General features: G+C 49.6%; 1 protein-coding gene across 1 annotated transcript; it reads left to right on the forward strand.

Annotated features, from left to right (window-relative positions):
- The first annotated feature begins 7,881 nt into the window (after positions 1-7,881).
- SLC39A3 (solute carrier family 39 member 3) lies at positions 7,882-14,575 on the forward strand. Its single transcript, XM_069589497.1, has 5 exons — positions 7,882-8,041; positions 8,335-8,416; positions 8,605-8,717; positions 9,479-9,811; positions 13,637-14,575. Exons 4-5 carry the CDS (start codon positions 9,602-9,604, stop codon positions 14,369-14,371), a joined length of 945 nt encoding a protein of 314 aa, XP_069445598.1. The 5' UTR covers positions 7,882-8,041; positions 8,335-8,416; positions 8,605-8,717; positions 9,479-9,601; the 3' UTR covers positions 14,372-14,575.
- Positions 14,576-16,839: the final 2,264 nt, after the last annotated feature.

Consider the following 16,839-nt stretch of genomic DNA (forward strand, 5'->3'; position numbering starts at 1 on the left):
ATCTAGGTTGGTCATAACTTTCCTTCCAAGGAGTAACTGCAGCCTTGTCTAACTCAATGAAATTAAACTTTGCCATGTGGGGCCACCCAAGACGGATGGGTCATGGTGGAAAGTTCTGACACAGTGTGGTCCACTGGAAAAGGGAATGGCAAACCACTTCAGTATTCTTGCCTTGAGAACATCATGAACAGTATGAAAAGGCAAAATGATAGGATATTGAAAGAGGAACTCCCCAGGTCGGTAAGTGCCCAATATGCTACTGGAGATCAGTGGAGAAATCACTCCAGAAAGAATGAAGGGATGGAGCCAAAGCAAAAACAATACCCAGTTGTGGATGTGACGGAATCTGGAATGTTAGGTCCATGAATCAAGGCAAATTGGAAGTGGTCAAACAGGAGATGGCAAGAGTGAACATCGACATTCTAGGAATCAGTGAACTAAAATGGACTGGAATGGGTGAATTTAACTCAGATGACCATTATATCTACTACTGTGGGCAGGAATCCCTTAGAAGAAACGGAGTAGCCGTCATGGTCAACAAAAGAGTCCAAACTGCAGTACTTGGATGCAATCTCAAAAACGACAGAATGACCTCTGTTCGTTTCCAAGGCAAACTACTCAATATCACAGTAATCCAAGCCTATGCCCCAACCAATAATGCTGAAGAAGCTGAAGTTGAACGGTTCTATGAAGACCTACAAGACCTTTTAGAACTAACACCCAAAAAAGATGTCCTTTTCATTAAAGGGGACTGGAATGCAAAAGTAGGAAGTCAAGAAACACCTGGAGTAACAGGCAAATTTGGCCTTGGAGTACGGAATGAAGCAGGGCAAAAGCTAATAGAGTTCTGCCAAGAGAACGCACTGGTCATAGCAAACATCCTCTTCCAACAACACAAGAGAAGACTCTACACATGGACATCACCAGATGGTCAACACCAAAATCAGATTGATTATATTCTTTGCAGCCAAAGATGGAGAAGCTCTATACAGTCAAACAGCTTAGCAGGGCCAAAAAAATTTTTTTAAATTAACTTGTTCACTGGCTCTAGAAGGCTCCTGTTATCTTTGCAGCAAAGATTTCATCCCAACATAGGTAACTTGAAAACCCCAAACTGAGTTGGCTTCCACTCCCGATCTGACCCCTCCCTAAAAGCGACCCCAGCCTTTCAAAATGAATTATTTGAATCAATGATCAGAACACACACTGAACCCTCTGGACTTGGCCCCCGCATGTTAGAAGCTGAGGCCACCAGAGGGCGCGCAGGCGCCGCCTGCATCTGTGAGCATCAGGACCGCAAAGAACACCGCGTCCGACCCTGAAACCATCCGGACTTGAGCCTAGAAACGGCCCGCGTCCTAGAGACTGGGGGTTGCACGTTTAGAGCCAATTCTCGTTTCAGAATTTTAAGTCATCCTCAACAGGGACGTTCCGTGAGGCTCTGTGCTGTGGTGGGAACACCACTCTGGTTGCCTGATGTGATACTCGGTCACAGAACGTGGGTCCCTTCCGCGGTGAGGCTGGAGGGTGCCGACCACGAATTATCTCAGCTTAGGGCCAGTACTTTGGCCACCTCATGCGAAGAGTTGACTCATTGGAAAAGACTTTGATGCTGGGAGGGATTGGGGGCAGAATGAGAAGGGGACGACAGAGGATGAGATGGCTGGATGGCATCACTGACTCGATGGTCGTGAATCTGAGTGAACTCCGGGAATTGGTGATGGACAGGGAGACCTGGCGTGCTTCGATTCATGGGGTCGCAAAGAGTCGGCCACGACTGAGCAACTGAACTGAACTGAACTGAACTGAGGGCTGTTTCCACGGCCTTCGTAAGCTCTCGTGGACTTGGGTCGGAAATCTCTTTCTCCCTGTCATCACTGTGCTTCTTAAACTTTTTGTCTGCGTGTAGCATACATGCGTACATTATAAGCAAACAGTTCAATGAATTTTTAAAAATATTTATTTATTTATTATTTATCTGACTGCTCCAGGTCTTATTTTTTGCATGCAGTATCTTTTAGCTGCAATATTCAATGTCTTAGTTGCTGCATGTGGGATCTAGTTCCCTGACCAGGGGTTCAACCTACATCGTCCACTGCATTGGAAGGTGAAGTCTTAGCCACTGGACCACCAGGGAAGTCCTCACATGAAATTCTAGAGCTGAGCATCTAGATACCCTAAAACCTCTGGATATACAATTTCACCCAAGCCACGCCCCACCTCACCCTCCCCTCCCACCACCCTGGGAATGTATGCCCAACAGCAACCTTCATGAATGGCCACCCAGTGGCACTCAGAGGAATGATGGGGGCAGTGCCGTTTGCAAAGCCAGTACTGGAAACTACCCAGTTGAACAACCATGACAGAATGGCAGCTGTTTGGGGATCGGTGGTGGGGAGGGGCAGGAGGTCATTTTTTTCAGTGGGTGCAGTTTATGTTCACTATCTTGATTGTGAGGATGATTTCTCAGGCGTGTACATATGTCAACACTTATCAAACTGTATACTTAGAATATGTGTAGTTTCTTGTACATTATTTACACCTCAGTAAAGCTTTTCAGATGGGTGTTTTGGGTGGGTATTTTTGGAGAGGCCATGCCACGAAACGTGGGATCTTAGTTCCCCAACCAGGGGCACTACCCCCTACAGTGGAAGCAAGGAGCCCTAACCTCTGGACCTCCAAGGAATTCCCTGTTCAGATGGTTTTATTTCCTATTTCCATGATTATCTGCATAGCTTGAGTATCTTTTCCTGTATTTATTCACCTCTTGTGTTTGTTCTCCTAAGAATTGTTTGTTTATCTCCCTTCCCATTTTATTTTGGGACGTTTGCTTGCTATCAAGAGCTCGATTTCATCTATTTTCAACATTTCCTCCTGGCCTGTCACTTATCTTTTGAGCTCATTCAGAATCTTTCAGGATGGGAGATTTTTCAAGTACTCAGTGCAGTCAAATTTGTCAATATTTTTTCTATTGTACTCTGAAGATACCTGCTCTTGCATAGGTCCTGGAGTCTAGGAAGCTTTCAAAAATATATCTGGAACTAAAAAAAGCTTGAAGCTATGCAGTTCTTCTCTGAGCAGCCTCCTCCTCTAAAGATTTATGAATAAATATTTCACATTATTGGAGGAGGAAATGGCAACCCACTCCAGTACTCTTGCCTAGAGAATCCCATGGAGGAGCCTGGTGGGCTACAGTCCATGGGGTCGCAAAGAGTCAGACACCACTGAGTGACTAACATACACATTGCAGTTCATGAATTCTCCTATAGGAAGGGATCCTGGGGGCAGTTACCTGGTGTGCTGTTATTATGAATGGTCTTTTTTGTTGTTGTGAATTATGGAAAACAGAAAAAAGAGTCAAGTCACTGTGTGTCCAATAGTAAAAATAGTTACCACACATATATCAGCTTCCCAGGTGGCACAAGTGGTAAGAATCCTCCTGCCAATGCAGGAGATGCAAGAGACTCAGGTTTGATCCCTGGGTGGGAAAGATCCCCAAGAGTAGGAAATGATAACCCACCATGGACAGAAGAGCCGGGTGGGCTACAGTCCATAGGATCACAAAGAGTCAGACACAACTGAGCGACTTGAGCACGCACGCACACCCCGCAGATATACAATGAATACTATTCAGCCATAAAAAAAATAATAATGCCTTTTGCAGCAACATGGATGGAGATCAACATACTAAGTCAGTCAGAAAGAGAAAGACAAATACTGTATAATATCACTTAGACCTGGAATCTAAAATATGACAGAAATGAACTTACCTATAAAACAAAAACAGACTTGCAGACATATAGAACAGACTTGTGGTTGCCATGGAGGAGGGTGGTGAGGCGAGGCTGACTGGGAGCTGGGAATTAGCAGATGCAAACTATTACACACCGAATGGATGAACAACAAGGTCCTACTGTATAGCACAGGGAACTGTATTTAATATCATGTGATAAACCATAATGGAAAAGAATATGAAGAAGAATGTATAAATATATATATACTGAATATATATATCTGAGTCATTTGCTGTATAGCAAAAATTGGCAGACCATTGTAAATAAACTATGCTTCATTAAAAAAAAAAGCTACCATATAGTGCATGCTTGTCATGAAGCAAATTCCATACAGGCAGAAAGTGGCATTAAACGTTAAGAACTTATAGACTTGTCATACTTAAACTCTGCAAAGCCAAACTTAGTCTTCTGACACCTCCAATGTCTGTGCCTCCTCCAGTTTTCCTATTTTAGTGAACACCACTGGGATCTATCTGACTGCTCAAACTAGAAAACTACAAGTCATCCTCAACACCTCCTACTCCCACAACCCACAGACAAACCAGCACCAATGCCAAGTCCTGTCACTTCACTCTCCAAGATGGTTTTCAGATTCACCCACTTCTCTGCATCTCCCTTGTCAATGCCCTTGTGCAAACTAGCATCAGTTCTTGGGACTTCCCTGGTGGTCCTGTGGTTAAGACTCTGAGCTTCCACTGCAGGAGGCACAGGCTTGATCCTTGGTCAGGGGACTAAGATCCGACATGCCACACAGTGCAGCCAAAAATAAAAAAATAAGAATAAACCGGCATCAGTTCTTCCTCAAATTCCTCCACTGGTCTCCCTGCCTTCACTTGTTCCCTTTACAGTTCCATCTTTCTGTGGATCAGGAATCCAGGTTCACTTAGCTGAGCCCTCCAAGTTCAGGATCTCTCAAAGGCTTCAACCAAAGTGTGGACATAGGTCTCAAAATCACTATAAAGCATCAGTTGGATCACAAGCTTCTCCTGCTTGTGCTTATTTGCTCAGTTGTGTCCAAATCTTTGTGGCCCTATGGGCTCTAGACCACAAGGCTCCTATGCCCATGGGATTTTCCAGGCAAGAAAACTGGAGTGGGGTGCCATTTCCTATGCCAGGGGATCTTTCCCACCCAGGGGTTAAAACTGTGGCTCTTGTGTCTCCTACACTCTTTACCACTAGTGTCACCTGGGAAGCCCTCACCAGCTTAGAACTCCTCAATGAGATTTCATCACTGAATCACAGTGCATTGATGGGGAAATCCAAATGCCTTAACATGGCTTCTGGGACTGACCTTCAGCTCTCTGCACCACTCACCAGCATCCAGCCAGCCTGGCGTTTCAGTTCCCCCAAAGTGGCCAGGTTTTTTTTTTCGCTGTGTGGCATGTGGGGTCTTAGTTCCCCAACCAAGGATTGAACCCATGCCTCCTGATGGAGTCTTAGCCCTTGGACTGCCACAGAAGTCCTCTTTTTTACTTTCACATCAAACATTCTGTCTCCCCCCCTACTCCTCACCACTCTTTATTTGGTTAATGCAGAACTCTTTTTCTTTTTTTTCCGAATAATTCTTAGTACAATCAACAGTTTTCCCTTTATATATATGTATCGTTATCTTTTGCTGCATAAAAAGTTACCCCAAAACTTAGTGGCTTACCACAACAAGGTTTATTAACTCAGTTTCTGTGGGTTAGGAACCCAGGTTCACCTGTCTGAGTCCTCAGTTCAGGATCTCTCAAAGGTTGTAACTGAAGTGTCCACTAGGCATGAGCCCTATGAATGCCCAACAGGAGCAGGACCCTGCTCCGAGATCACACGTGGTTGTTGGCAGCATTCAGTTCCCTGCAGGCTCTTGTGCCAAAGATCTCAGCTGTTGGGCTAGAGGTCACCCTCAGTTTCTTGCAGTGTGGGCTTCTTCAGCATCTCAACTTGCTTTACCAAAACATACAAGCTGAAGGAGTTTCCTGGTGGTCCCATGATTAGAACTTCATATTCTCACTGCTGAAGGTCAGAGTTCAATCCCTGGTGGAAGACTAAGTTTCTACAGCTGCATGGCGCAGCACCCCTCCCTCAAAAAAAAAAAAAGAAAGAAAGAAAGAAAGAAAAGCAAGCTGAAAATGCAATAGAGAGAGTTATGCTAGGAAGACAGAAGTCAGTCTTCTGAAACCTAATCATGAAAATGACATCGCATCACTTGACAATATTCTCTTCATTGGAATCAAGTCACTGGGTGCACCCTAAGCTGGAGAAGGGGAGATTATACAAGGATGTGACTCCTAGGATGTAGGAGTCATTTGGAATCATCTTAGAGGTCTGCCTATTAAGTCTGCCTCTGTGCTAACTCACTCAATTGCGTCTGACTCTTTGCGATCCCAAGGGCTGTAGCCCGCCAGGCTCTTTTGTCCATGGAATTTTCTAGGCAAGAATACTGGAGTGGGTTGCCATTTCCTCCTCCAGGGGATCTTCCTGACATAGGGATGGAACCAGCATCTCCTGTGTCTCCTACATTGGTAGGTAGATTCTTTACCACTGAGCCTCCTGGGAAGCTGCTGTGGTGAGATATGCGTAACATTAAATTTACCATTTTCATCATTTTTAAGTACACAGCCCAGCGGCATTAAGCACAGTCACATTGTTGTACAGCTACCATCATCTCCAGGACTTTCTCATTTTCCCAAACTGAAGTTCTGTCTCCATGAAACACTGACTCCCCAACCTCCCCCTGCCTCTGGTCCCACCATCTACTTCCTGTCTCTATGGATTGACTCCTCTAGGACCTCCTGTGAGTGGAATTCTACAGTATTTATCCTTTTGTGATTGTCTTATTTCAATTAGCCTAATGCATTAAGATTCATCCATATTGTAGCATTCTCCATTTTATTCTTAGTAACTCTCCTATGCCTGGCTCATGGTAGGCTGACAATAAGATTTTAGTTAACAAATGAATACAGTCTCTTCTTTCTTAAGTCTGGTTGCTTTTTTTTTTTTCTTGCTTTTTGGTAAGTAATAAATAATTAGTCTTGTTGCTTTTTTATAAGTAATAAAATTATATCAGAAGGTGACAAGTGCTCTGGAGCACTAATATCAAGCTTTTTTTTTTTTTTTAAGTCTCCTTCTCCCTGTCTAAAAAATATCCATTTGTCCAGGCAAATTCACTCCTGGGTATATACCCTAAAACAATTAAACAAACAAACAAAAAAAACTCAAAATAGCAATTCACCACCCAGCACTCTATTTTTAAATATATTTTAATTTTATTGGAGTAAAGTTGATTTACAATGTTGTGTTGGTTTCAGGTCCACAGGAAAATGCCTCAGTTGTACATATATGTATATTTATGCTTTTTAAAAAGTGTTTGTTTATTTTTGATGGATGATTGGTTTACAATATCAGTTTTTCTGTCATACATCGACATGAATTAACCACAGGTGTACATAACATATTCATTCTTTTTTAAGATTCCTTTCTCATATAGGTTATCACAGAATGTTGAGTAGAGTTCCCTGTGCTATACAGTAGGTGCTGTTGGTTATCTATCATATACAGTAGTGTGTGTGTGTATATCCCAAACCACCTCCCAACGCTCTTGATAATCCTCGCTGGGCTCTATTACTCCAGAGCACTTGTCACCTTCTGATATAATTTTATGACTTATTCTGTTTATCGATTATTTTCTGTCTCTTAGAACATAAGCTCCAAAAGGGGAGAGAGCTTTGTTTTGTTGACAGAAGTTCTCCAAGAAAATATTCTGGCACATAGGAAGCAGAGATGTTGAAGGGATAAATCTGCTTCTTAAGCCGACAGGAAGGGCATCAGCAGCCAGGATGCTCCGAGAGGGACAGTCACACGTAGTAAATCCTTTCCTGACGACTGCCAAGACTCGATCCTAACGGGATTCAGCACCAGGAGCCCCTGGACAGCTCTGGAAGCCAAATTCTTCCGGAACCCTTCCTCTAAGGTCTGAGTTTCCCACCGGAGCCACTCTGTGCCCGTACCCACCGCTCAGTGGGAGGAAATTACTTTCCCTTGCCGGTAGGAGAGGCGGAGTCGCAGTTTGAGTGGCAACTGTAACAGCCAATGGCGTGCAGAACGTGGCTCGCGGCGCTTGGGGCGGCCAGTGGTCAGAGGCGTGGGCGGGGCGTGGGCAGCGGCGCGCCGATCTAGGGCTCGGCCGGGAGCCCGGCAGAAGGGTCGACACCGCCTGGCAGTTGGGCGGCAGATGGCTCTGGCGGGCGGGCGAGTACCAGACGGAGGTACGTGCGGGCTGGGCCTGGGCGGCTTGGGGCCAGGCGGGCTCTGCTGCCCGTTAGCCGAGGCCCCGCCTTTGATTTGCGTCGGGTTTCCCCAGCGGAGCGCGACTTTGTCACCTGTCGAGCGGGGCGCCGGGGGCAGCGCTGGGTACACAAAAAGTGCTCAATAAATGCTGAGTGAAAGGATGAATGAATGAAACCGTCCACTCTGCCTAGCCCCATTAGCCCCCGGTTTGAGGGCGTCCAGGCCACCCTCACCCCTACGCTACAGCTTGGGGCATCCTGATCTTCGGCAGGTATTTACTGGGCACCTACTGTGTACCTGGCTTCGGACTGGGGAAGACAGACTCCTTGATCCTGTGGAAGTCGCGGCCCAAGGTGAGTAAGGACATTCGGGGATTTTATGTAGTTTCCTGTAGCACCAGTGATGCCTAGCGATGGGGAATGAGATATCTGCCCCCTGGTGGCATCTGAACTGACCAGGGGGTCGTGGGCAGTGACAACTGAGACGTTGGGGAGCAGCCACAGTCTCCTGTATTAATGGTGACATTTTCGGGTCTGTCTAGGGCGAGATCGACTTCAGTTGTCTCACTGAGTCCCATAAAGAGGTCCACATGCTTCAGCTCGTCCGTTTGTCAGCCAGCTGTTACTGAGCATCGGTTCTGCTCGGAGCCTTGAGGTGGGTACAGGCGGTACCATTTATGGCAGGGGGAGGCCCCTTCAAGGGGTCCTGGAGGCAGCGATCTGAAAGACAAGCATCCCTGGAAGTTTAGGGAAACGTGGCCTGGGGAAGAGAGCAACAGGTGCAAAGGCCCTGAGGTGGGAGCAGGCTTGCCACAGTCAGGGACCACAAAGGCCAGTGAGGGGAGGCGGTGCAGAACCTTTGTTTCAGGATAAAGTTGTTGGATTTTACATAAGGGCAGGGGGACCCAGAACATTGTGCAATGATGGAAGTGTTCTCTTTGCTGTCCAGTATGGCAGCTGCTAGACTCAGGTGCCTACTGGACACTTGAAATATGGTTAGTGCGACTGAGGAGCTGAATTCTACTGAATTTTATTTAAATGTTTATTTATTTATTTATTTTTGCCTACACTGGGTCTTAGCTGTGGCATGTGGAATCTAGTTCCCTGACGAGGGATTAAACCTGGGTCTCCTGCACTGGGGAGTCTTAGCCTTAGTCTTAGTCCCTGCAGTGGAGTCTTAGACGCTGGGCCAGCAGGGAAGTCCCTATTTCTGCATTTTATTTAATTAACTTACACAGACACGTGTGTCTAGTGACTGCCATACTGGACAGTGCAGCCATGGAGAATTTTCTGCAGGAGACAATGATGCATGCTAGGCCTGGAGTGGGTAGAAATACTGGGGATGATGGGCTTGGTTTCTTGAGCTGGTCAGAGGACCAGTCCAACAGCTGATGCCATTGCCCCTAACATTCACAGAGGCTGGACTGAGGCATGAGCCCCCAGCTGCGTGGTTGGACCCCCTAGCGCATTGTGGGACGGGAGTGTGCGCCCACACATGGTTTGGCCAGGCGGCGACCAGAGCAGCCAGGGGACGCCACCATGGTGAAGCTGTTAGTGGCCAAAATCCTCTGCATGGTGGGCATGTTCTTCTTCATGCTGCTTGGCTCCCTGCTCCCTGTGAAGATCATCGAGATGGACTTTGAGAAGGCCCACCGCTCGAAAAAGATCCTCTCGCTCTGCAACACCTTTGGCGGTGGGGTCTTTCTGGCCACGTGCTTCAATGCTTTACTGCCGGCTGTGAGGGAAAAGGTAAGGCTCCCTGGGCTGGCAGTAGTGGCCCATGGCACCTTATGGCCAAGCGTCTCTGCTGCTTTTCTTTCTTCCATTTCTTTTTTTAAACCAAGATATGGTTGATGTACAATATTTTGTCAGTTTCAGGTATGCAACATAGGGATTCACAATTTTATCAAGGTTATACTCCATTTATAGTTATTAAAGGGCTTCCCTGGTAGCTCAGCTGGTAAAGAATCTGCCTATGATGCAGGAGACCCTGGTTCGATTCCTGGGTCAGGAAGATCCGCTGGAGAAAGGATAGGCTACCCACTCCAGTATTCTTGGGCTTCCCTGGTGGCTCAGCTGGTAAATAATCCGCCTGCAATGTGAAAGACCTGGGTTGGATCCTTGGGTTGGGAAGATCCCCTAGAGAAAGGAACAGCTACACACTCCAGTATTCTGGCCTCGGGAGAATTCCGTGGACTGTATAGTCCATGGGGTCACAAAGAGTCAGATACAACTAAGCAACTTTCACTTTCACTTTCTTCATAGTTATTAGAAGCTATTGCTATATTCCCTATGCTTTATGATACATCTTTGTAGCCTATTTATTTAATCTTTTTAGTCTTTATTTGTTTCTTTGGCTGCACCAGGTCTTAGTTGTGGCACATGGGATCTTCACTGTTACATGCACAATCTTCTTTGTATCGTGTGGAATCTTTAATTGCAGACTCTTAGTTGTGGCAATTTGGACTCTTGGTTGTAACATGTGGGATCTAGTTCTCCTATCAGGGATCAAACCCAGGTCCTCTGCATTGGGAGCTCAGAGTTTCAACCACTGGACCATTTGGGAAGTCCTTATTTTATACATAATAGTTTATACCTCTTAATCTCCTACCTTTATCTTGCCCTTCCCCCATCTCTGGTGCTTTTCAACCCTGATACCAAGCTTAGGGACCTTGACACTATAAGTTTGAGGGGAAGTAGAAAGTGAACTTGCTGTGTGACCATGAGCTGGTTGCTTTTCCTTTCTGGGTCTTACCTGGTAAACAAGGGGTTTGAACAAGACCTAAGGTTCCCAGAGGGTAGGCTCATCAGTCATTACTTGACCAGACCACTTGCACCAGGCATGTGCGCTTTGTCCTGAAGCTGACGACTGTGGCCTCTCTTCAACTCCTGTATCAGTCAGATGTTTGCTGCATAACAAATTATTACAAACTTAGCATCTTAAAACAGCACGTATTTTAAGACCACAGTTTCTGTGTGTCAGGAGTCTGGTTAACACTTGGCTGCTGGCTTTCTTGAGGCAGCAGTAGAGGTATCTGCTGGGCTGTGGTCTCATCCCAAGGTTCAGCTGGTGACAGGTTGGCATCTGAGCTCACGTGGTTGTGAGACATAGTTCAGTTCCTTCCTGATTGTCGAACTGGGGCACAGTTTCTCCCGAGCTCTTGGCTGAGAGCCACCCACAGTCCCTGGCCACATGGGCTTCCTCACTGTGCCTTTTGCTTTATCTACAAGCCCCATCCTGTGCCTGGACTGCTGACGCTGAGGGCTGGGCAGTGTTTTGCACTTCTAAGCTTGTGTTCCTCCATTACGGAGCATGGGAAACTTGTGCACTTGGCATCAGTGAGGATGAGATCTGAGTCCTCTCTGGTGTACTCTGCACCCCCTTCCCGCATTCTGACAGTGTCACCACCAGCCTGGACTACTGCAATGGCCTTGCCCCTCCCCTTTCCCCTTCAGCGCACAGGGCCCTCTCACAGTCCTCCCAGAACCACTCCTGTGCCGCACCCCTGCCCGAGACTCCCCAACACCTCAGTGGGCCAGGCCCCTCCTCCTCGCCACCCTCCAGCCCCCACCAGAGCTCCCGCTTCATGGCCCAGTGTGGCCGTCACTGACCATTACAGCTGGTCAGGTTTCAGTGAGTTGAAATTGAACACAATTCAACAGGCCAGTCCTCAGTTGCACCAGTCACATTTCAGGTCCTCAAGGGCCATGCGTGGCTGGTGGGTTCCATGTCAGACAGCATAGACAGAGAACACTTCCATCATCTGGAAGGTTCTGTTGGACGGTACTGGCTCAAGGGGTCTGGTGAGGACAGCCAGATGTGCTGGCAAGCCTCCTATTGGTTCTCAGCACCTTCACCCAGGAGGGTAGAGTGACAGGGGCCCCAGAAACAGCCTCTGAGTCATGTGGAAGCAAACCTCTGGAGGCATCCGGGCCAGAAGGCCCGACTGATGTCATGATCTGGAGGCCAGAAGTCCAAGACCAAGGGGTCAGTGGTCTGGGTCCTTCTGAGGCCATGAGAAGGAGTGTATCCTGTGTCCCTCCTGGCTTGTGGGAATCGTCTGGAGTCCCTGGTGTCCCTGGCCCTGTGCGAGCATCACCCCATCTCTGTCTCCATCATCACATGGCCTCTCCCTGTGTGTCTCTGTGTGTCTCTCCTTTTCTCCCTCAGAAGGACACCTGTCATTGGATTCAGGCCCCATCCTTATCCGGGAAGATGTCATCTCAAGATCCTTATCTTATGAATGAGTTTCCTGGGGTGACCATGACAGAAGATCAGATATGAGGGGCTTGAACAACAGACACTTACTCTCTCCTAGGGCTGGAGGCCACAAGTCTGAGATCAAGGTGCTGGCAGGGTGGGGCCTCCTGTGGCCTCCCTCCCTGCCTTGCAGACAGCCATCTCTTGCAGCCTCTTCACAGGATGGCTCTTCTTCTTCCTGTTAGGACACCACATAGTGGCTTAGGGCTGCCCCGACAGCCTTCTTTTAACTGAATCTCCTATTTAAAGACCTTTTCTTCATATAGGGTTGGTTTTGAGGCACCAGGCTTAAGAGTCTACCTGCAATGCAGGAGATCTGGGTTCAAGTCCTGGGTCAGGAAGGTCCCCCGGAGAAGAGAATGGCAACCCACTCCAGTATTCTTGCCTGGGAAATCCCATGGACAGAGGAGCCTGGTGGGCTACAGTCCATGGGATTAGAAAGAGTTGGACACAACTTAGGACTCACACACACACACTTGAGGCACTAGGGGTAGGGAGACTTTCCTATAAAAGTTTCTGTTTGTCAAGGACACAGCTCAGCCTGTTGCACCTCAGTTATGTCTGCAAAGACCCTTCTTCCAAATGAGGTCACTTTCTGAAGTTCCTGGTGGACATATCTTTAGCACACTACTCTATTTTATTTTTTTAAATATTTGTCTGTTTGTTTGTTTTAGAAGCTACCTATGGAAGGCTGGAGGAGTACAGAAAGGAAGGGTATCTTAGAGAGTATCAAATGGTTGCTTTTATTTTTTATTTTTTTGGCCACACCGAGCAGCATTCGGAATCTTAGTTTCTCCAGCAGGAATTGAATTCGTGCCCCCTGCTGTGGAAGCATGGATTCTTTTTTAAAAAAACTATTATTTATTTATTTACTCATTTTTGGCTGTGTTAGGTCTTCTGGGCTTCTTACTGCGGTGGTTTCTCTTGTTGCAGAGCACAGCTTCAGTAGTTGTGGCCCAGGGGCTTAGTTGCCTTAAGGCATGTGGGATCTTCCTGGATCAGGAATCGAACCTGTGTCCCCCTGCATTGGCAGGCAGATTCTTAACCACCAGGCCATTGGGGAAGTCTCTACACCATTTATAAGTTGGTCAACACAGTGGAAGTGGCGTGAGCCCTAATCCCTTTCTAATAGATTTTTTTTTCAATCCATCAAGGATGAGTCACTGTCCCCTCCCACTTTTAAAACCTGTATGAAGTGGGTATTTCTGTTAATTGAATGGTCGTATCTGGTGAACCTGTTGTGTGGGCAGTGGGTTCATGGCCTCTGGCCTCTGAACCTCTCCCATCCTTTCCCCCGGCATCCTCTGCTCCAGCTCCAGGAAGTCCTGACTCTCGCGCACATCAGCACCGACTACCCGCTGGCTGAGACCATCATGCTGTTGGGCTTCTTCATGACTGTCTTCTTGGAGCAGCTGGTGCTGACCTTCCGCAAGGAGAGGCCGGCCTTCATTGACCTGGAGACATTCAACGCCAGCTCGGATGCTGGCAGCGACTCGGAGTACGAGAGCCCCTTCATGGGCGGCCCACGGGGCCACGCGCTCTACGCGGAGCCACACGGGCACAGCCACGGCCTGAGTGTTCAGGAGCTGTCACGCTCCAGCCCGCTGCGGCTCCTCAGCCTGGTCTTCGCTTTGTCGGCCCACTCAGTCTTCGAGGGCCTGGCCCTGGGCCTGCAGGAGGAAGGGGAGAAGGTGGTGAGCCTGTTCGTGGGAGTGGCCGTCCACGAGATGCTGGTGGCTGTGGCCCTGGGCATCAGCATGGCCAGGAGTGCCATGGCCCTGAGAGACGCAGCCAAGCTGGCCGTCACCGTGAGTGCCATGATCCCACTGGGCATCAGCCTTGGCCTGGGCATTGAGAGCGCCCAGGGCGTGCCCAGCAGCGTGGCCTCTGTGCTGCTGCAGGGCCTGGCAGGTGGCACCTTCCTTTTCGTCACCTTCTTTGAGATCCTGGCCAAGGAGCTGGAGGAGAAGAGTGACCGGCTGCTCAAGGTCCTCTTCCTGGTGCTGGGCTACACTGTGCTGGCTGGCATGGTCTTCATCAAGTGGTGACCGCTCTGCCCCCACCCAGCTGGAGCACCACAAGATGCACAGGGCCCTGCCCCACCTCCCCTGAGGGTCAGAGCTCAGCCCCCAGGCTGTGCCTGCACATAGAGGGGCCGCCTGGGACCACACTGCACCCCAAATCCTGCACCCCGAGCCTTGGGGCCCCACTCTTTAATTTTACAAATTTTTCTCTTAAAAGTATTTCCCAAAGCCGTGTGGCCATGTCATCCTCGGGCGTGGGGATCTGGTGACTCACAGGGGAGGTGGGGTGGGACCCAGACTCTCCTCCCCAAACACCCCAGCTTGGACGATATGGAAGTGGCCAGCCTCTGTCTTCCTTGCCCGTGGTGGCTCAGCTGGTAAATAATCCGCCTGCGATACAGGAGACCCTGGTTCAGTTCCTGGGTTGGGAAGATTCCCTGGAGAAGGGATAGACTACCCATTCCAGTATTCTTGGGCTTCTCTAATGGCTCAGATGTTAAAGAATCTGCCCACAATTTGGGAGACTGGGTTCGATCCCTGCGTCTGGAAGATCCCCTTACCCATTCCAGTATTCTTGCCTGGAGAATCCCCATGGACAGAGGTGCCTGGCAGGCTACAGTTGATGGGGTCACAAAGAGTCAGATAGGACTGAGCGACTTAGCACCTATGGCCACCCTCAGCCTCCCCTGGAGCCCTGCAGCACTCAGCTGGCGGAGTGTCCTCAGGGTTAGCAGAGGGGCCAGGCGCTGTCACGTGACACCCTGAGTGGTTTCCATTAAGAGGGCCCTTCAGGGAGCCTCTGTTCAGGGTTAGTTGGAGGCCCTGTTCAGGGTTAGTGGTTCCTGCTGCCTGAGGCTGTGCTTGGTGGGTGGAGGTATGGTTTCAGGAACCCTGGAGACACCCTGTTCCCTGTTTTTGGTGCGACCTGCCTGCACGGGGAGGTTGCCCCCCAGGGCCTGGGGCTGAGCTCTTTGGTTCTGACCCAGAGAGACATATGGGCAGATTCCAGGGGCCTCAGTCCTTGGTTCTCGGCCCCAGGTGCCCAGGGACTCCCGGCAGGCCAGGGTCAGGGGCTGCGTGACTCAACTCCCCTCACCAGGTACAAATGAAGCTCAGCTTCAGGAGCGCAGGGGACTAACAGCCCTGTGGGGCTGGCATACACCCTCCCCTCCGTAGGGACGAGCTGTGTTAGTGTTGTCGGGGCAACCAGCAGGCGCCCCCAGGGATGAGCCAACGCTGAGGGCTCTTTCTGGGGACTTTGCTGCGTCTCTGGCACGGCCTTGGCTCCCCTAGCCCTGACCCCATTACATATACCCTTCCTGCCACCTCCTTATTCCATTCAGCCAGGGGCCCAGGCCCCTTCCTAGAATCTCTAGTCCTGTTTCAGTCAGGGTCACTGCCCAGACCCACGCCAGCAAGACCTGCTGTGGCAGTGGGGTTGTTTGAGCTTCCTGGCAAGGACAGGCCCCTATGCCCTATGGGCCTGGGCTCAACAGGTACTCTGGCCCCAGAGTATACCTGGAGCATCTAACTGCTGTTCGAGCGGGCACTCCAGGTCCTGGCCTACTGCTGCTAGCCAGGCTCCAGAAGCATGGGAATGCACAAGCTCCGTTAGTTTCCCTGCCAGTCTCAGGGAACAAGGGTGTATGTCCAGGCACCCCCACCACTGCTATTGGAAGTATTGGGCCTGTTTCTAGGAACATCGATCTGGCTTTTACCAGGATCCACATCTGAACCTCACCTGGCCTGACGCTGTACCCATGCCAGGCAAGTGACCCCTGTGGGGGTAGGACCATCACCTGCACCTTGTCCTAAACCCAGCGTTGCTGGTGACTGCCTGCCCCCGCTTCACTCTGCCCTCAGTGGGCAGTACCCAGTGATCTGCTAGATTCCAGGGCCTGTCTTCAGATGGAGGGGTGTGGCCCATGCAATGGGGTGGGGTCCCTCAGGGGCTCCTCTCCCCAAATCAGATAGGAGCCTCCCATGGGGTCTGCTCTAGGAGTCCCCACTCCATACACCTCCCCATCACCTAAAGCACACACACAGCAGGGTCCCCACCCTCCTGCCTGCCATCAACTTCCTGGGATGTCCTGGGGACACCACAGGCCTGTCCACCCCTCAGTCCCCACATTTCCCCTTCCATCTCCCCACTGGAGCCCTCAAGGCCCCATTGTTCCCCCTCACTCTGAGCCAGCTTATGGACCAGGAAGGGCACTGCAGCACCAGCAAAGAGGGGGAACCCCAGTGGACCCCACTCATGCCTTGGACACTGCCATCCCAGTCCCTGGCATCCTTGGATCCCCAGCCTCTGTCTGTTGGGCTCTGGCCTCCCTCCAGGGTCCTACCAGCCCCAGGAGAATTGCTTCCAGGCCCCTGGGGATGCTGGAACCCCCAATATTGGGGAGGGGTGCTGTGTGGTTTAGGAGAGGACACAAGCTGTCTCATCCACCAGCCTCCCCCAAGGCTACCCTTCCTGTCTGCTGTAGGAGGAG

The sequence above is a fragment of the Ovis canadensis genome, chromosome 5 (genome assembly GCF_042477335.2).
Source record: "Ovis canadensis isolate MfBH-ARS-UI-01 breed Bighorn chromosome 5, ARS-UI_OviCan_v2, whole genome shotgun sequence".
Taxonomy (NCBI): domain Eukaryota; kingdom Metazoa; phylum Chordata; class Mammalia; order Artiodactyla; family Bovidae; genus Ovis; species Ovis canadensis.